The 21,649-nt window shown below is 36.1% G+C and overlaps 1 protein-coding gene and 1 long non-coding RNA gene across 2 annotated transcripts; both read right to left on the reverse strand.

Moving 5' to 3' along the window:
- Nucleotides 1–10,392: 10,392 nt before the first annotated feature.
- On the reverse strand, nucleotides 10,393–11,653 carry LOC138241988 (uncharacterized). The gene is made up of 2 exons (XR_011191258.1): nucleotides 11,450–11,653; nucleotides 10,393–11,296 (listed from the first exon to the last, which is right to left on the reverse strand). It is a non-coding gene; the product is annotated as an uncharacterized lncRNA (long non-coding RNA).
- A 3,986-nt stretch (nucleotides 11,654–15,639) lies between these two features.
- umps (uridine monophosphate synthetase) lies at nucleotides 15,640–20,193 on the reverse strand. Its single transcript, XM_015358687.2, has 6 exons — nucleotides 19,967–20,193; nucleotides 19,106–19,259; nucleotides 17,744–18,415; nucleotides 17,148–17,323; nucleotides 16,769–16,883; nucleotides 15,640–15,879 (listed from the first exon to the last, which is right to left on the reverse strand). The coding sequence occupies exons 1-6, from the start codon at nucleotides 20,108–20,110 to the stop codon at nucleotides 15,698–15,700; spliced, it is 1,443 nt and encodes a 480-aa protein (XP_015214173.2). The 5' UTR covers nucleotides 20,111–20,193; the 3' UTR covers nucleotides 15,640–15,697.
- Nucleotides 20,194–21,649: the final 1,456 nt, after the last annotated feature.

Here is a 21,649-nt window from a genome sequence, read left to right on the forward strand (position 1 = left end):
AACAGAAAATCTTCTGCTTCTGAAAGGAATCTATTAAGTTTGACAGATGTCATGTAGCCTTTGTGAAAGTCTCTTTAGAATGTCTTTAGTTATGGATTTACAATATTTACTGAGACTCAGATGGTCCACCAATTACATTCCTCAAAACGTTCCTGCTTGGACATTGTATTCTCCATTGTTCTCTTAAAATCTGGATATCAGGCAAAGGAAAGTCAACTATTTTAAAACTATTTTACTGATTATATCTCCTGAAGCAGACATAGAAGATGCAAAAAACCTTAATGTACAGTACTTCTCTTATAGTATTGTAAATATAAAGCTCAAATGACATCTTGTGGAGTAACTGTGTATTGCACGTACATGATAAAATAGTTACAAGTCTTAAATATTAAAATTGTTCTTAATAGTACAACATGATCATTGCTTTGTTATTTTAATTTAAGGAACGTTGTCATATTTCTTTTTAAAACATTGCATATCAAAGATAAAACTGCTATCTTGGTCACTATTATGAACAGGGCTTCTGTCTGAGTATACCCACAGTCAAATGCCATATTGTAAGAATACAGTATATTGAAAAAGGAGAGAAAATAATTATTTTGTCTAATATCTTGGTAAAAACAAAAAACTCTAAAGCTAAGAAATACCTTCCAGATGTCAATTATATGTAAGGTATGTTTCAAACCTGCAGAATCCTTATTATTGTTATTTACAGCAGTTTTTTAATGTCTCTTCTCAAGAGAGTAACAAAACCACGATCCTGGACATACTGTATTTACAACTGCCTGACAGATGTTACTCAAATATAGAGAGAAAGTGTAGTGATGGAGGATCACGCCTCATTACACTGTAGGAAGCAGGTCTAAAACCACCATTATCCAATCACCAATAATGTTAAATATAGATGGAGAGAGATCTACTATGTGAAAATTGCTGTCTCATTTAAAATGTTCTATTTAAATATCCATCTGAATTTCAAAAAACCAAAACCTGCATTTTATTTTTGCAAAATGACGGAGAATGGAATGATATTCATATCAGTACAGTGAGTGGTTCAGTATAAGTACTGTATATAAATCGTAAGGTCGGCCTTTTGCATTTTATATTTATATATTTGGCATCATTTCAAATACTGATAGTTGCTTAGACTTTTTTTAGGAACTTTGCCATACAAGGCCCAAATTACAGTGTTGCATTAGGGACATCTGTGATCAAGAAACAGTTATGAAGAAGAATAAGGAAGTAACAGCAGCTCTTGTGGAGCTTCCTAGACCATAATAACTTGGCTGAACAGAATTGTTACTAAATTGCTAGTCTAACTTTAGTTTACACTTGGCCTCAAGGCTTACTATAATGTTTCTTATTTCATTAACTGGTTTCAACGAAGTACAATCCTGTAAATGGGCTTTAACATTAGTCACACACATTACTTCAGGAAAGGAAGGACGGTGAAATCATACAGTTGTAATGGTTTTCTATAATTCCCTCTTCTATTACTGGATGAAGCCTTGTTTTTTTCCACCTCCTAGTGGTGGAGACTGAAAATCTTATTGTGGAGTAAGGAGTTTCATGTACAATACTGAATTATGTTACAGTATGCTTGGTGCATCAAATTGTTATGCAAAGAATTTAATGTTCATAATAATTCTCTGAGTTTATAGCTAGGTGCTTTTCTTTCAAAAGACTCTGAAAGCAGATTCAATGGATGAATGGGAACCCACTTCATTGCTGAAGTGCATCTCACCTGCTAGATGATACACAGACAATATACATTAGCAGTCCCATTGTACTGCAGATCACACTGAGAAGTAAGAAATTGCTTCACCAATTGAATTAAGGAGGGACTTTACGGACAGCAATTTATATTGTACAAGCGCAAAGTGGAAATTATCCAGGACACCAGGGCTAACAGCCCTACTCTTCTTAACAGTGCTCATATTGGCATATAACATCCATCTATTTTCTATATGTTTTATCCAGTACAGGGCTGTGGGGAAGCTGGAGTCCATCCCAGCAAGCAACTGGTGCAAAAGCACACATGGACACAGACAAACACTCACTCACGCCAGGGACACTTTTCCCAGAATTCAGTTAACCTACCTGTAGGTCTTTGGACTATGGGAGGAAATCAATGCAAGCACATTGAGAACATACAAACTCCATGCAGATGGCACCTCAGGAATTGAACCCAGAACCTAGTGATGTGAGACAACAATGCTAGTCACTACACCATCATGCCACTCTATGGCCATGTTGTTTTTGGAATTCTGATCCAGAGGGCATCGTGCCACCTGCACCAGCAGCTTGGTAATCTTTTGAAGACTCCCATCCCTGTACTATCCAAGACCAGCTTTGCTTGGCGGCTGAGTTCTTAGAAGATCAGACTACTGCTGATCTGCTGTGAATGCTGCTGCCAGCATTAAGAAGTGTAGTTTACATCTTATTCAGAAATTGTTTTAGATTCTCTGCCAGAGAATATAATCTGATTCTACACCTAATCTTTTTAAACATTCTTATTACTTTAAAAAAGGCTTGTGAAACAATACATACCTTAAACAAAATATAATTACTGGAATATATTGCTTTATTATACACCCTTTTTCCATTAAATAAAAGTCAAAATGTATGCAGTGTTGGAGATGAAATTTAAAAATGACCAGGGAACAAATTGCTAAAGAGAAATAGAATAAGGAAGAGTATTAATGTGTGTTTTTTATGTTTCTTTTTATCTAAAATGTTATGTATGATAGCGTCAGGAGAACATGGTGCAGGTTGATAAAAATCCAAATGTGTGACTAATGAATAAAACTCTTCCCACTTTGCACAGTGCAAAGGGAGGTGGTAGTGCTTTGGGTTAATTGAAATGTGTTTACATTGTGTTTGGTTGATTCTTTTTGCCTGATGGATTGTCAATTCAGTTGCCTGGCTAATGCATACTGCAGACTTTGTTAACAAGGCAGGCAGATGCACAGCAGGTGTCCTTTGTTCCTGTATTTGAATGATTAGATCTGTGTCTGCTCAGGATCAGCTGAGCACTTATTTTACTAGGAAATTTGAGTTAGTAGAAGGTAGCCATGTAAATTTGCTAACTCACTAGTCTACTTTGAATTTTATCTTTGCTACAAAGATATTACAAAAGGTTTTACTGTTTCTCTTTCATTAACTAACAGTGGGCCTGGCTATACTAAAATAATTCTAAAAAAATAAGTCTCTAAATCTACACCAAAATAGTTTAACACCTTGTGTTATATAAATATAATGTATAATGTGTAGGTGTTTAAAATATCAATGCACTGACTCAGCACAACAGGCTTAAAACCTTATTAAGGTATATTTCTATTGTGTACTTTTGTGTACATTTAAAAAATAAAAATGGCATATCTTGTTGCATTGATAAACATAAACATTATGACTCATAAAGCCGATGGACACAAACAAAAATCTTAACACATCTGAATTTTTTTATTGCAGTATTCTCATCTTTGCTGCGCATCAATTTTTTATTAGTCGCACATCAAAATGCAGCTGTTATTTCTTCATTATAATTTAGAGCGACAGAAATCAATTGCCAAAAGATTTCCCCTTCTTTAGAGTTCAGGGCATTTTGAATGCATGCGCTTTTCATGCGTGATGAAGGAATAAACCTTTCCTGAATGAAGGTCTACCATGGTTACCCGGCCGTCACCACCACCCCCACACACTGCCATAGAGCAGTCGCACGAAAACAAGAGCGTATCAGGTTGGTGATTAAATTGTTTTTGAAAGAAGGGAGGATTTAAGCTGGTTCAAAGTGAAATGCCACGTTTTCGTTTATGACACTACAATCAGATAGGCTGACGATCCAAAGATGTTATGTTAAACGTTGAAGGCATTTTCGTAAAATAATTAGAAAAATCCAACACTTTTAAACTACCAACAGTTACATCTATTTAACTTGTAAATTTCTCCTTTACATATCAGAGAATGATCTCTTTATCCCACCTCAAAGCATGCAAACAGAGGGTGTGGACTTCTTTTCTGACAGCGTTGATGTGACATCTTACCAAAGCTGACTTGATGTTGTTCTCCTCAGAAAAGCAGAGAAAAAAATAGCTATCTGTTCAGCCCACCATAATATTGTTTTTTCTCAAGAATATATATTTACTGTGTTGTCAGGATTCTCATTGTAGCTTCGTAAACTATTCGTATCAGTTTGCACACATTGCAAAATACAAGAACTTTTATATCTCTACATTACAAATGTCACTACAACTTTGTAGTACTCAAAGAAAATTGGAAAATTGTATTGTAAAATATGTTGATCTGGACAAAAAGAAAACAAATTGCAGTAAAACTTGATAATTGTAAATCGTTTATTAAGGAACATGAGTGAAAAGTTGTTTGATTGGATTTTTAAAACAGCTTTTCATTTTTATTAAAGTCATGAGTGGTTTATACCTTAAAATATTTGTGAATGAATACTGAATAATGATTGAATTTTGGATTATCATTCTTTGATCCAAAAAGCAAAAAGTTGCAGTTTTGTGGGCATGGTCATATTTTTGAAAACTCCTACTATTACAAAATTAAAAAGAAATTTGGGAAGCATCAGATATTCATTTAGCACCCTTAAGACTTAAGACTCATGCGAACTAACCATCTGTCTATTGATCGATTACACATTAAATTTACGCTTGATTTTGTTTCATACAGTACATGTTAGAAAAGAAACAGCTGTAAACTTAACAGGATGGTAAATGATTTCTGAATTTGATCCTGCATGATTGTAAAATGTAGCTGTGCACACATGACATTTTCAAGATGCCTGCCTTGAGTGGATCAATAATAACAGCTAGCAGTGCAGACAATATAAGTTGACTAGTTACCAGGCATTTTGTATGTTTAATATTGGGAAGTGCTATTTAAATAGTCATTGAATGGACAGCAAAATTACCTGTTCCACATGTTTGTTGCTGCCATAGAAACTAATCCTCTGAAGGACAAATTTGAACGGGCACTGACAGCTCCACCTGGTAACATCTGCTCTCTGAAAGCTTTCTGTTATGGTGCAACTCTAAGCATATAATAGCAATGAAGCATTTAACATAAAACTGTAACTATTAGATGTACCCTTTACTTAATTTCTTGATTCGGAGACCATCACACAGTTTTCCTGTATAAAATACAACGATAAACAGCCTAGAAACATTTGCATATTTCATTAGTAACCTTTCATGCATCCTTGTATTAAACAGCTCATACCCCTCAGGCACGGACTAAGACCCATTTAACCAGCAACACAGTGCCCCTGGCTTTGTAAATGTAATAAATTATCTATGAAAACCTCCAAGAACAAAAAGCCGTAATTGGAACACGTACTGCAGAAACACAGTATTATAATACAATAATGTGCAACAAATTTTAATAAAGAAAACAGCTGTTAAAATAATTGCATCTGTTCCTGACTACTATGCGTAACATGACCAGTGCTGTGTCTTTTGATTACTCTGTATTTCACCAAAAAGATGAAACAGATACCAGCAGAACTGCTGTAGCAGGGTTATTTTCAATACAGATGACAATAAATGTATTTTTATCAATAACAATCAGTATAAACAATTTGACACTCTTCGCCATGATTGTGTTATATGTGTTACACCTATGTTTGAATTCCACAAATGGACAGTCTGAAAATCAATCCTGTATTGATCATTTGTCCTGCATTTTTCATTGAATTATCAAAGTTTTATTTCTTCTCATTATTTTCCTGTATACATTTTAAATCCTTTTATGTTAATTCAACTAGAAAGTATAAACATTGAGCTAAAAATAAAAAAAGAAATGTTTCAATTTCTTTGTGTTCTGTGGGAAAAACTAATAGAAACTTAATCATAAACCTAAGAAAGTTTAAAATAGAAGGTTTTGATATTTTTTAGAATGTGTGGAAGTAGTCAAAATACATAACTTCATAAATACATCATTGCAGCCTAATACTACAGATGCAGATGACAAGGAACATAAATGAGAAAAATGTTATAATAGTAACATGCAACTTATTCTATGTATATCTTCTATTTGAATCGGCAATAGATGCACTATGAAACAGAGAACTGGAAAGGTTTCTGTTAGTTAGCATTTTGGGTGTTGACCAGGATGCTGGTTTTGAGACTTTGTTTAGTTTGCAATGTGTAGAATAAATATGTGCAGAACTGTAGCTAAACACGGATAGGTGCAATACACTGTTAATTAAAATATAAAGCTTTCTGTACAGCTACTAGTAAGGTACAAAAAGAAAGCCATATGCTTAAAAAGTTAATTTGAGATGAACATTTTGCATCTGTTTTCAGTTGTTCATTCAAGATTTATGATGATTTGTGTTTTTTAATTATCTTCAAACTCCCTTTAACTCCATTAAAACTAAGGTTGTCGCTTCAATAAAGAGTATCCCTACTATTTAAAAACCCACATTCAAATCAGTAATTACCACCCAAGAAAAGCAATGATCTAGAATATTTCTAGACAAAATGGAGTCAAATAATATTGAAGGCAATGCTTATTTGTGATTAAAAATTGCACTTTGAAAACCCTTTGTACTGTGTTATCAAGACTACCTTTTTTGTCCCATTTATACAAGAACCAATCCTTCACATCATTATAATTCCTAGTGCTCTCTAATCAACATTTATCCTGTTCTTGAATGATAGGCCTGTTTATTATTCAATGACCTAACTGGCAAATATTCAATAAGATTTTTAGTTTTATGTACGTTTTAAGACCATCCCTAAATAGTGATTTTGTACATTTTTGGATTTTGTACAAATCACAGTTTTAATGGGTATATTTCCACCTGTTTTGTCCTCCTTGCTATTTAAAGCCTTCAACAACAGTTTACACAGAAATGTATATCACCTACAGTAGTTGTTAGTTATACCCAGCATCACAAAATGTAAAGTGAATACTTTGGGAGGTGGTGGACTAATGGTTGATTTAACATGCAACATTACTTGTATATTAGTTAGAACAAGAGGGGAACAGGCATAGTTGTCTTTGTAATTCCTTACATTATTTATCTGTACCTGTGCTGAAGGAACAGCATAAAAACACTTCAGGCATAAACAGAGCTTACAACAGCTGTTTGCATTATAGCAAAGAAAAATTTTCACAATACAAATTTGTCAGCTGCTGTGTAGAGCAATAGAAACAAAAGTAAGAAGTAGATTGATAAATACTCAAAAAGGTAGCATTGTAGGCTGTTACTGAGCCATTTTATTTTATTTTTTTTTCATTTTACAGCCATTGTACTATACATTTCTCCTTTACAAGGATATTAAGGATTTTTTTTTACTTGGAATGAATTAGCAATTGTACATTTCAGGTGTAATACTGCTTTATCACTGCAACACAATTTCAAATATTGTGCATTTTTGTGCAAGTAGTAGTGTTTCAAAAAGATATACAATGAAATATATGCACCAGATGGTGCCCAATTGTGATTCATTTTGACATTTTCTTTTCCCTTTTACATTAAGATAAAGTCAAACTTAATATTATGTCTTTTTTATACTAGTTTTTACAGTACTATCATGAATTGCGGTTAAAAAAATACATTAATAAAATAATAAGGGGGCTAATAACAAAATTCAGATCTATGTAAAAACCTGATAAGTGGCCTTTTGTGGGTTGTTTTCTATAGACTTCCTGATTTGCAGAGAAAAGAAAGCAAAATGATGTGAATCCTGAATTTTAAGGGAGAGTATCTGATAATTGAACAGTTCTTAACTGTGAAGAAATTAAGTTTCTGTTTTGTGTTGTTTCCAGATTCTGCTCTAACACAGAACTTGGTAGATGTTTGTCTTGAATGTATACAGTATACCTGTAGCTCCTGTTCATCTTCTTGAAAAACTAGTCCCGGGTCATGTAAGATCACTTTTAACTTTTCTAAAGCTTATGTGAACAGAGCATAAGCAGTTTTCCTAACTACTTAACTCATGCCTGTGAAACATCCTTATTTTATGTACTTTTTGCAGACACCTTTCTTTTGTTTGTAATTGTAAGTTTATGTTGCTCTGAAGTAAAGGCAATTTCTTTATGTTACGTTATAAAAACTGAATGCTTTTGATTGTCAATTCCCTGATACGTCCCTGTGTTTGCAAAAGTGTAACATATTAAACTGACTTTTACAATATGTGCTAAATAGCTGAAAGGTTTTATATGCCAAAATATTATTTAAAATGTTACTTTTTCCTTCTTTAAACACTGGTTCATTGACATGAATTCTCTTCCATCCCATTTTTTGCTTTGCCAATTGTGGTTTGAGCTTGAAATACTTCTGATGTCTTTACATTATTGTATGTATACAATAAGTGATATAATTACTGTACATACTGTATGATAATATGTGTACAGTATGTACTGTATATATACACACATGAGTATTACTACATTACATTAATCTTTGGTCACCCGGGGAAAGAATTCTGCCATTTGTTTTATTTGTTAAATTAAAATGTATAATTGCTGTAATTGATTCTAACTATTTTCTCAAAGTTGAAAAAGACAAAGGAAAAATAAAAAGTCACTACAGTGCCATTAAGGTTATTGGAGAATCAATGATAATGTCTCATATTAAGCCCTATAATCTATACATAAATCCAGTAGTTTTTCTAAAATGTCTTTCTCTCACAAGCCAAAGGAACACGGCAGTGGGCTGAATTCAGCGGCCATTGAGACACAATTCAGTATTCAGTCTAGTTACATTTGTTGTCCTGCTTCTGTTGGACCACAACCTCTGCAAAGCATAACAGAATCGAGTCACATTCTTAAAGATGAAACGCACTGAATGATACGCTATTTCTACAGTATGGCCAGAAAACAGTCCTTCATTCTCTCCCTATAGTTTGAGATAATCATTCTTTATAATACACAACAAATTGACATTAAATGATATCTGATAAACAGAAACTGTAGCTTAGAATGTAAGAAATAAATTCTCCCTGTAGTAGGTTTTGTGAGCCCTTGACAAATTTCTCTAGTTGTCTCCACTTGCTTAGGCAGGAGAGGATTGGAAGTCTTGGGTAAAGAATTTACCATCTTTCACAACCTCATGTTATAGTTAAAATTAACTTGGAATCTTGGGACTGTTTAAAAGAAACACGAGTGATAAGTACTAATTATATGTGATAGAATGGAAGGCAACCATGTGGAATTATTCAGACTTTAAGAAAATAGTATTTGATCCTTTGTTGTGCAGCGATAGAAGTCATAACATAAGGTGTAAATTAATGATACTGTACATTTAACAAGGATTTTCTTTAAAATCTAGCAAATTCAAATTCAGTATATATTGTTATATAGAACTAATAGGTTCTGGAAATTAGGTTAAAATTAAAAAAAAAGATTGAGAAGTCAATAAGGGACACTCAAACAGAGCATGAAAATGGCTTTTTCTTTTTTTCAGATTCAGGGCTATAAACTAATAAGTAGATCTAGGACGTCAGGGGAGCTAAAGTGACAGATGTTCTCCTTCATATTATTGACCATTCTGTTTTCTGTAGTTAATGTTTTACGCTGTTCCATTAAAGTGTTTGTTAAACATGTTAGAGCTGCTGCTTATGTCACAAGTCTTGGTGTTGGTTTCCATGGTAATGTCTAATAGTTATCATCTCCGTTCTTAAAGAAAATGCATGCAGTGTATGACTTTTTTAACACAGATATTTATTTTAAAAATACATCAGATGTATTTTCTATATTAGTCTGCTCCCTCGGAGACCATAGTTTTTCTAAGGATTTGTTTTTTAATGTGTTATTAGCTGCATCGTACTGTATGTACTGTAGATTTTTGGATGACCAGATGATTAGCTGAAAGCTCGTTTAGTCTTCCAGTGCATTCAGTCTGTAGCAAGAACTTACATCTCCAAGAGAACATTGTAATTTTTAAACTGGACATGGATAAAGTTAGAATTCATGTGGGAGTGTTTAAGACAAATGGCATTACGCATTCATACTGCTATAACAATTTGTTTTAGAGATAAACCGGATGAATTGATAGTTAGACACCACTTAAAAAAATTAAATAGGAACAACGGTGTATTAGTTTTATGTTAAAGAATAGTTTCATAATAAAAGCATGCAAAGTTGTTCCAAGATGAACTCGTTAGCACTACAAAACATTGGGTGGTGAATAACTGGAAACTTTGGTTAAATGAAAATTAATTGCGTGCCGGTGGCTGCGTTGTACAGTAATGTCGTTTCGGTAAGACCGGTTTCCCTCATTTTCTTTATTTTGCAGCAATCCATACGGATTCTTCTTAATACGCAGACATTTTCATAATCCTTCCAAAAAGCACGCTGGGGAAACGGTTGATGTAGTTAAATATAAACGCTTATTCAGAACTTCTTGTGGGTGTCAGAAAATTTGTTGCGGGTACTTATCTTTATTGACTTCCACTTGCAGTGAACAATATTGGCATACACATACTGTACAAACTCCTGCAGACACCAAAGTAGCCTAATTGTGACTTAAATATATCTCAATTCAAGTAATGACTTCTTTCATTAAAAAAACATTATTAGAAGTTCCGTCTAGAATCATACAAGATATTCTGTTTTAGGAAATGAACATTTTAATAACAGGAAACAGTAAGTAAGGCGTTTTATCTTTCTTCACCTAAACGCTACGCGATATTTTCTTCACACACCATGACTTCGAATGGTGTAAATCAAATATACACTTTCTAAGTGAAATACAGAGAAGGGGCGAGGACGAATATGAAGTCTATCAAACCTGTACCAAGTACTCTATACGTTTAACAGAGAAGGTAAAGCTTCAAAAATAAATAAAATATCTAAAAATCTGAAAATCCCTCGCTTAAAAATCTGCCCTAGGACGATTTATTAAATTGAACGTTTTTGAATAAAGGCTCAATTTGAAGTAGTCCTCGGTTTCATAATTTACGCGCCTCCGTTATAGGTTCTGTCCTTTTTATCTCTCCAAGTAAATATCGTTGTTTAATTTTCGTGGTTCTGGATTCAGATGGGTCGACAATCTGTACCTGCTTAACGCGAGCCGAACGAACAAAACTTCGTCTTCAGGTATTGTACGTCTGGCTCAACGTGAGGCAAATACAGAAATAATCTGAGTCTCCGTGTAAGGTCAACACAACCCTAAAGTCATTTTCTGCAGAACTCTTCTTGAATCTGAGTAGTTTGACCTTTGCGATGTCGTGTTCAGGTTCTGAAAAGAACAGGTTTCGTCTTCAGGTTGTCTTCTTCTACCAAACCTGTCCAGGTGAACTTCATTTCCATGTAAGGTGAGGTCCTAAACCAATTTGAAAAAACGAGAGGAATCAAACAAAATTAGTTTAAAGTCTGGGATGTAATCAATTGAACAAAAGGAACAGAATGGCGGTTGATTAGAATTGTTACCGAAAGTTGAGATGTAGAGTCTGAATCACGTACACGAACGTCTTACCTGTCACTAGCTTGTTTGCTTTCCAGTGAATGACACGTCGGCAGTTCTCCCGAAGAAATGTCACCTTTTTCATTTCTGCGTCCTTAGGGGAAATGAACCTGTACGCCAGAAGACCAGTTTATATAGTCAGGGTAAAAATAGCAACCCCTCCATTTATCAGAAGAGGTAAGAGGGGGGAAAATATATTAGTCTTTAAAGAGAGAGGATCCTCTTCTGCACACCTGTCGCACGGTGCGTTTGCTCTGATCAAATATTTACACAAGGACTAGGGGGTGGGCCGAGGGAGGTGATTAAGTCCCTTGGCTTTTCCAGCATGGACTCTATGCAAACTTACGAGTGTGTCAGTTTGTTAATTAGGGCTGATGGAGGTGATACGATAGGTCTGTTGGCTGATCTCTGCACTCGGAGATGATTGTAAAATAGAATAGAAAGGTGCATTGAGTGGCGCATAGAGCAGTTTCATTAACCTGAAAAAAAAAGCACCTGTCTCGCTTTTTTCCACCCACCTGCTGCAACTAATTTACACAAAGATTTCCATACGGCTTGCAAATTGAGCCCGCTTCCTGGTCTTTCGTTGTAGGCTAGCAAAATCACTCTGAAGAGCCCACAATAAAAATTAAAAATATAAAGTTGAAAAGCAAATTTTCAGTGAAAGAATAGGAGAAGGGAAGGATGACTTCTAATCTGAACAATAAAACACTAGTGTGTGTTTCATAATAGATTAATGTAAAAATAATGTAAGCTTTTTATTTATACATACAAGTTCTCCTGGTTTGTGTTATGCACTTCTTTTTTGTATATCTAAACATGCACCCATAGGTGTGATAAACGATGTGTGTGGTTGAGATGACTACGGAGAAGAGCAGAAACTGAGCTGAAGCCTTTCGATGAACTGCAGTATCTGTGTAAATTCTAGTAGATACTGTATACAGTGCTCAGTAAACAATACGAAAGTCCTTAACACAGGAACAGTCAAACACTGACATACACATTACAACATTGTTGTATTTTTATCACTAGGAAGTACTGTACATGGGTCAGAGTGCATTTTCTGTGCTTCCCTGAGTTTGGACAAAAGCTGCTGTGCAAGTTCCTCTTGCTCTTATGAACACATGAAGGTCAGGTGTGTGATATACCATAAAGCATAATTTAAATCTCAATTTTACAGATAGTTTCAGGATTATGCAGAGAAGACTTCTTGTTGTCCTTGACCCTTTGTTAAAGTGGATTTTTTTGGGCTCTTACCACAGATTCTTAAACATCATTTTATCCTGCAAGACTCTGAATTATTCTAACGTAAACTATTTTATGTATAGTATCTCTAACATCACTTAAGTAAGTGGGATATGTGTAATGGATTAAAGAGTATCAGATTTTCAATATAATACACAGTTAGTTTGAAAAGCTGCATACTGTGCCAGATTGTGATTGCAGGCACGGTATATGAAAATTGAACAAAATCAATGTGTTTCTATGACATCTGATGAAACAGGAGAGTTCAACTTGGACATCTTTACATAATATGGTACTGTGAAGCTCCCCTGGTTGAATACCATTAAATTCAGTATGGGAAACCCTTCCTGTCTCAGATACATTAGAAAATGTAAATGAGGTCTCGTGCAGTGTGGATTTATAAATGCACTCACATGTGGAAATGGATGCTTCAATGACATTTTAAAAACAAGAATCCATGATAATTCATCTGGAAACAGAACAACAACTATGTCACATCATAGCTAAGGTCAATACAGACAGCTGTCAACCAATGGACTCACAAAACAACATTCTGTGTCAACACTGGCAAATTGCTAGTATCACACCTATTTGTAAAAAGATTCTAAGCTGTTTGTTCAGAAAGGCAAAGCCCCTTTTCAGAATTGGAGAGATTAGCAGCATGCAACATCTTTTTGCATGTTAGAGCTAGTGTGAGTTAGAGACATGATTTGGATATCTTCTCTTTGGTCCAGGGCCATAAAACTACCATTCAGGTTTATCCCTAACTGATTTTTTTCCCCTACACTGTATTTCTTCTCTCTTCAACACCCCTATACTCTTTTTTTCAGTCTTTTTCCATTTGATTCTGTATCCCTTAAAAAAACACACTATGTCTCACATCTCTTGAAGAACTACTGTTCTTTCTCTCTTCTTCCCTTTTTTTCTAAAACCCTTGAGAAGATGATGCATTGCTTAGCCCTCCATTTTCCTCTTGCTTGACTTGCTGCTTGACACTCTCCAGTTCGATGTTGACTTCACACATTCGAGCAGAAGCTGCTCTCAGGTTAATGATTCTCTTCACTCAGATTACAGTATGCTCCCTCCATTTCATGTGTCTTAATCCTCCTTGATCTCACACCTTCTTCGACACTTGATCCCTTTATTCTTCTATCACCTCTCTCAGCGCTAGACATGTTTGTCAGTGGACACACCTGGTTCTCTTCTGTCCTTGTTAAATGTCATAGCAGCTCTACTAGTGGGGTCTGCTGTCCTGCCATCAGTGTCCCCAAAGGTTCTGTCCTGGGTCCCCTGCATCTCTTATTCTGTAATGACACCCTGGTTCATTTCATTGCTTCCCACATCTTTTTGTACCACTTTTATGCTAATGAGGCTCAGACTGTCCTCTCTTTTCCTTCCACTGATTCGCATGTCTCTGCTTGTCCCAGAGCCTTCTCCTTCTCGATAGACTCTCATAATCTTAAAATAAATTATTTGAAGCCTGACCTCCTGTAATTTCCTTCTTTTTCTTCACTCTCTGGGGGAGAAAAAGTGACAAAAAATTGTATATTTGAAAATGATACTCTTCCACCTAGACTAATATTGACTTCCTGGCCCACCCAATGTCAACACTACTGTCTCTGCCCCCTTCAACTCATCCCAGATTAATTTCTCACATTGTCTTTTCTCTCACTCTCTTTGCTCCTTCTACTCTAGTTCTTCCACTTGCTGTCTATTGCTGCACGCTCTGCTACAAAAAAACCCTAGTTATTATCTACCATTATATAAAACACTCTGCTCTTGCCTATCTTCAGTCTTTTCTATCTCTCTGCCTCCTCTTTGTTATTCTTCTGCCAGATTTCCAGTACCAGAGACCTTTGTTTCTATAATCTTATTCCTCTGTGGAGGAAATACTCAGTAAAATTACGATTGCATGGTTCCTGTCCACCTTACAACACATATGTTCAGAGAGTGCCTTTGATTTCTCAGTTCTCATCTACATTTTTCAATAACTCTTATACTGTAAGGTACTAATGTTTTTAATTCTCTGACTAGAAATGTATGTATCCACTTTGTGTACTATTTTAATTCTTACCATTTCAATTATTCTGAGCAGCCCTGCAGTTGAAGACTGCCAGTGTGTTCTAGCTTCACGGTTAGTATTTTTGCCTTGCTGTACCTGCATGATTGCTCCTTGTACTTGCACTTAATGCACATTTTGTACATTTTAATGTCACTCTGTAGAAGGGCATCTGTTAGGTAAATACTATTGAGTTGTAAAAGACAATAACACATTTAGTTAGATAAAACAGAAGCTTAGCTAAAATGAAATTTTAAAGACATATTCTGGGGTTGTCCAATAGTAGCCCTGGGAGGGATGAAATATCATTTTTACTAATCTTTTACCTGCAATGCTGGTTTTCAGTCAAATATATAACTGAACCAATGATTTGATAAGAACTTTTGTTTCCAGCTTCAAACAAAAAACAAGGACTTCAAGAGTATTTTGAAATCTATTTTTACAACTGAATCTTTAACTGTAAAAAATAATTTGACATTTCTATACAAAATGTCAAAAATGGCCAATGCATTTTTTTTTGTTAAATTTGGAGTTGATTAAAACAACCAAGAGCTCATCTGAAAGAAGAGTAGTAGATATCAGGTTCTCTACCTGGATTGTCAAGTAAACCCCAGCAGATAAGACTTGCACACTCCAGAAAAAAAAAAACATTTAAAGAAGTTAATGCTAAATTCTGACAATTTAGATTTATGATACTAATGTGTATCTTTACACATTCACTCCGATGCTGCTGAAGGAATGAAATGAAGATGTCACATTGCTGGTTCCGAAAAGTAACTGCTTTGAATATGCTAAATTTTGAAAAGGGGCTTTTGCAGTTCTAGAACTCAAATGTATTTAGTTTTCCAAGGCTGGAAAGTGGAAAATAGCACCTAGTATGAACAGGAAGAAACCAAAGTCCAATTTGAATTTCTGCTTTTATTTAGGAATGTAAGTCTTCTTTCTGATGATTGAAGTTATGGGGTTTGAGGTCCAGAAATCCTCTTCAGGTAAGCTGCCCACCCGGCTGTCCTGTAGTCTTCTGCAGCCTTCACTCGATCTGGGGCCATTAAAATACCTCTTCCCACAATGATGATATCTGAACCTCTCTTAAAAAGCACTTCTTCTGGGTTTAAATACTGCTGTCCCAGAGCATCTCCTTCAAAATAAATGTAAAACAAGTTATTCATTTGATTTGCAACCAACCTGTGTTTTTTCCAGTTTTCAGTAAATACACGTTTGTGAACAAACTCTGCCTTGTGCCTGTTTTTCATCAATTTCAGAGCATTCTCGACAGCATAAGTAATAGATGAAAATACAGACAGCAGTCTTGCATCATACATATTATGGCACAGTGCTATGGATTCATATAAAGCACTTGTCTTAAATGGTCAAAGGCCTTTGTAAGCCTATACCATTCAAATCATTAACAGGAGACCTGTTATACTTAAGTGCTAAAAAATGAAGGAGTTTGGTAGAAGCAGATACATGTACTAATCAATGTTTTTTTTCTCTGAAGCAGAAAAAAATAGATTTCAAACTCAGACTGCCAAGACATTTTTAATGGTAATGCTGGCAAAAAAGCAAATTAAATTGGAACTAAAACACAGTAAAGTGAAAGTCTACCTTATTAACTGCTTCCTGTGTCAACCTTTGCAGCAATCTTTGATTTTTGATACTGTGGCGCCATCTTGTGGCAACGTTCAAAACCTAGCTGTCAGTCTTGCTAAGTAAACCCATGAAACTGCACTGTGTACACATTACTTATAATTAATCTAAATGAGACTTGGTAGTTGGTAATAACATTTTCAAGTCACTGTATCTTATCATACTGTACAATTTTGTATTCTGGAACTCTAATCATATAAATCCATTAAGACAGTACAGAGGTCCACTAAAATTCACTTTCAAATGCAGTATGCTAGATATTTTCCTCCTTGACTTTTAATGCCATAGGTTGTTCAAGATGTTAAAGACAAATATACCCCTGTTTAGATCCACATCTGACTATTTCTTCATTGTGCTCTTAAGAGCAGAACCATACTCACCCCCTGATTGCATTTGTACTCCAGGAGTCAAATGAAGAAATTCAGGTTTACTGCTTATTTTCGAAACGCTAATGAAGCCAAATACAAAGTCAGAATGTTCTTCAGCCATTTTAACCTGTGAAAACATGGAAATATTGGTTACTGCATTCACAGCTTGTATTTCACTCTTAGTACAGGAAGGCTCATACACACATACTGTGATTTCTCTCTTTTTGTTTTAGTTTAGAGTTCACAGTATTGCTTCAGGAACAGTGAAATAACCGGTATCATAGATCTAAAATGGTGCTTTATATTAGCCTTCAGGTCCTTTGTAATAGGATAGATTAAAACCGTGTTGAAGAAGGTGGTATTTATTCTCTGTATAAACTGCAATACTAACCGTAGCCTGGGTGTAGTCTCCTGTCGCCAAGGAGCCTTGTGAGCTCATCTGGGCTATCAAGAGACAACCCCTGTTCAGGGGTCTCCCCACCTCACTCAGTCCTTTCACCACCCCAGGGCCTGGCACAGCGTGGGCATTTACTACATGAGCCCAAGTGGAAATCTGGTACACGCCGCCTATTGAAGAAAACCAGAGGAAGATTTTGTGACGAAAACAGGATAATGCAATTTTAAAATCTGGACTAAGGGATCTGAACACAAAAATCTAATCTAGGACTCTAATGCAGTGTTCTTAATTTAAAAAAAAAACACACTCTTGAAGTTTTTTAATTATTTCTATTTAGAAGGATTTAGTTTCAAAAGCACACTTAAGTATCTGGATGTCCCAAAAGACATTTTTTATTCCATTTCAGCTTGGCTGCCATTCCCTTTCCAATAAAGTCAAGACATATCTCCTAAATGAGATGGAGCACTCTGTGCACCATTAATACAAAAGACAACTACAATATCTTTAGCCATCACAAACAATTACTACACGTTCTTAGCTAAGATCTCGGATCTACAAACTGCCCTGGTTTCCCACTTAAGTCAAATTACCTTCGTACTGGTGTTTCACTGTGTTACCAATATCAGCAAACTTCCGATCCTCAAACAACATGAATTCATGCTTATCCGCCAGAGCTTTCAGAGCCTTGACGAAATCAGGCTGGAAGTCCTGGAGGATGTCAACATGCGTCTTGAGCAGACAAATGTAGGGACCCAGAGTATCTGCCACATTCAGCAGCTCTTCAGAATCCGTCACGTCAGCCGACAGACACAGGTTGGTCTTCTTCTTCTCCATCAGCTTCAGCAACCGGGCTGCCAAGGGATGCACCGAAGGCAGCCCAGCACGAGCGCCGTAGCTCAGGTTCTCATCCTCTTCCTTTGCTGGGGCCGCACTGTTGCCTTTCGGGGACTCAAAAGCGCGGTTCTCCTGTATGAACCTGCTGACGCTGCGCACCACCTCGGCATCGATCTTCCCAGTTTTGTGCAGAACGTCCAGGAGTTTCGAAATGGAGCACACGGCGTGCAGGCGGATGCCTTTCTGTTCCAGCCTGGACCTGCCCCCCTGCTCCCTGTCCATCAGCACTATGGCATCGGTCACCTTCAGGCCCTCCGTCTGGAGCACCTCTGCGGTCTCTAGAACACTGCCTCCACTGGTCACCACATCTTCAATAATGAGACAAGTCTCCCCAGGATGGATGGTACCTTCCACAAGGCGTTTTGTTCCTTTATTTAGATGACAAGAAGAAAAAAGCATCAAAGAGAACAAGTTAAGATCTTTCATCACAACCTTTTTTCCCCAAATCAATATCTTGCTTTTGTCAGCCCCTACAATTCCACAATCAAAGAAGCCCACATGACACACAATCTAAAAGATGACTATACAGTAAGTTACAGGAAACGGTCTTGATCCTTTGCGATTCTCCGATTTGTGTGTCAGTGGACCTCTTTGAAATATTTTGGGAACAGCACAAGCTTTTCCATTTCAGTCATTTCAACACAGGCACGTGCAGAAGAAAACGGGATTATGTGACAACAGCGGAAGACAAGAACACGCTCAGGCGTGGGGCTGCGTCAGTGTGCAATGGCGTTGTGCTTTTTCTTTCTACGCTGAAAATTCGAAAGAAAAAACAATGTTTCAGCCGTTAAGCCTTTGTCAGGTGTCACACCGGCAGAACGTCACAAAAACGTAAGCATGGCAACTTCAAATGCAGTGCTCAGCGTGTAGAACAACTACTGAATCATCGTCAAAATGATCCATTATTACCCATGTAACTATGGGAAGTCGCTGGAGAAGACATTACCCATATTACCTATAATATAAACAAGGGATTGATTAAATTAAGCAAATAAACTGGTGTTAATGTTTGAATGTCTACACCTATGGAAGTGGACAATTTTCCATAATTCGCATACCGTAATCTTTGGCTTCCTTTCTTCGAATAAGCATTGGAATCTGATGGGCAGAACACATGATGGTGGCCAAGGGTAAAGCTGTATAGGGGACTCCACACACACTGTTAAACTTCACTTCTGCGCCCTGAGCACACTGGAAGAGAAGGCTGGACACCTGTTTCGAAATGATCCAGATACAGAATGCAAAAAAATGCAAAAAAAATATGGGTTTCAAGAGAGGCCACCATTTATACCAACGTATTAACAATAAACAATATTTTTAAATAATCATCAAACTTTCAAGACATAATGTCGTTTAAAATAGCAATATTTTTTGCCAGTAAAATCATCTCGAATTTCCTATATCGCTTTTCAGTGACATATAGTCAGCTGAAATGAATTTTTAAGAGAATTCTAGGACCAGGGAGGAATTATTTAGCACTTTAAAGCTGTGATATCGACTACGATCTTAATTGATAAGAACTTTTGCTAATAATCAGTAAAACTAAGTAATAAGTAAGAGGATATTCCATGGGAGCATTTTCTTTATATAAAAGTAAACCAGTACTCTTTTACTAGGTAATAAAATAGACGTCTACTCACTGCTTATACAATTAATGTTTGATTAGATCGGGGTTAGTTTGAACACTGGGTTTTTACACAAATCTTGTTTTTCCATTTTGACTGAGAGCGTGCTGGTATAGCGTGCTTTTATTTCACTAATTTGTTATGTTGATATTCTGTGTATGCATGCGTGTCACATCACATTTGAGGATATTAGATACTTTATCTTGCAGAGTGACATTTTTAAACACTCAAGATCTGGAACACGTGAATTTTCAAAAGCACGTGAATGTGAAATCTGTAAACTGGTTACGTTACCTGGTTCAGTAAAGCTGGGTAAGACACGATTACTCTCAGATCAAAATAAATAGGTGAAGTTATCCCACTCTTCAGCTGGAATGTGCCAAATTTAACTGCTTGAACTTCATATAACTTAATGATGAGCTCGTCTAAAGTTTCCATTTTTGCAGTTCAACACGAACACAAGCTACTGTACGAACTCGTTCCCTTTCACCGACTTGTGTCTGTCTTGGTTTGTGTGACATAACCACATAAAGAATCCAATATGTCTCTCTTGCTTCGGCAGTAGCCGGAATATATCGTGTATTTCCGACTCGAAATGACACCGCCTCACTTTGTGTGGTATAACCTCATTTAGAAAATCCCACAAATTTCTCTGTACTAGTTGAACTAGTATACCGCTAGTTCTCGGTACGTTTCGTGTCTTTCCGTGTAATTTTGGCGAGAATGTGCGCGATTCAAAGTCGTATGACGATGTTAATTAGTAAGTAATTAAAATTCACAAAAAAGTAATCCAGCGCATGTATGTAATTAGCTGCATTTTATATACAGTATGTCCATGAATAGACACAGACCTGTAGTGAGAATTTTCTTTCTTTACACGACTTTAAGGTAGAGATTTTCTGATTTCTGTCTATGTAAAAATGTAAAGTGTTTGATTTAGCCTTTTGCACTTAAACTATAACACATTGTACTAGTATCATAAAGTTCATTTGTCATTTGGATTAAAATGTGTTTTTAGTACAATTACAAAATTACGAATTAAATATGTAAAGAAGGCAGCGGAAATATGCACGTCAGAATGCTATTTGAAAAAAAAAAGTATTTTCTGCTTTGGTCTTAGCCTGACTGATTTGACCACAAGTAATAAAGATTCTAAGATTTGATTAAGCAACCTATACATTGGAGTACGATAGCGTCTAACTCAAGAATAAACATATATTTTAGTCATGCACATCATGCGAACAGGTGTACAATTACTGTAGCTTTCCCTTTGGACAGTTCAGCTCTTCCCTGTAGTACGCCGTTGAACATTGGACACAGGTTTTTCTGCTTTGATAGGTTTTACGGCGATGAAAGAGAAAAGATAGTGTGAGACCATCTCCTGATGGGCTCTGTACTCTTGGCATTTTTTCTCCTGTTTCTTTCTTGGGACGTGATCCAGGAATGTTGCACACAGTCAGTAAATTCATATTGTGATAAAGGCGTACAGAAGGGTAGTTTAATGAACATTTTTGGGGAGCGGTAATTTCGCTCTTTTTATAGCCTTATACAAAGACAAGCATGCTGTACATACTGTATACATTGAACAGAACTACGAGTAACAATGTCCCAATCAATTCCCTACTTTTCCTTATAAATGCTTCCATTAGGGTTTACTGTATAATGAGCTCCGTGGCTGTAGTCTTTGCAGCTGTTCTTTTAATAAAGACACATTTTCTTATGATTGTATCTTTGCAGCCATGATTCCTGAGCCATTGTTTTAGCTAATTATTCAGAGTAACACCTTTGGCTCCACAAGGATGCTAAGTTAGCTGCCAGATCCTTATAGTAGTGTATCAGTACTGTCTCTCCTTTTGCAGTTTGACATCTTTCTAGTGAGTTCACTTTAGGTTCATATGCACCTGAGATCTAGCCTAAACCTCTGCATCTGTCACACTTTTACAATTCTACTCTAGCACAGAGAGGATTGGCAAAACA

Source organism: Lepisosteus oculatus, chromosome 12 (assembly GCF_040954835.1).
Source record: "Lepisosteus oculatus isolate fLepOcu1 chromosome 12, fLepOcu1.hap2, whole genome shotgun sequence".
In the NCBI taxonomy this organism is placed as follows: Eukaryota; Metazoa; Chordata; class Actinopteri; order Semionotiformes; family Lepisosteidae; genus Lepisosteus; species Lepisosteus oculatus.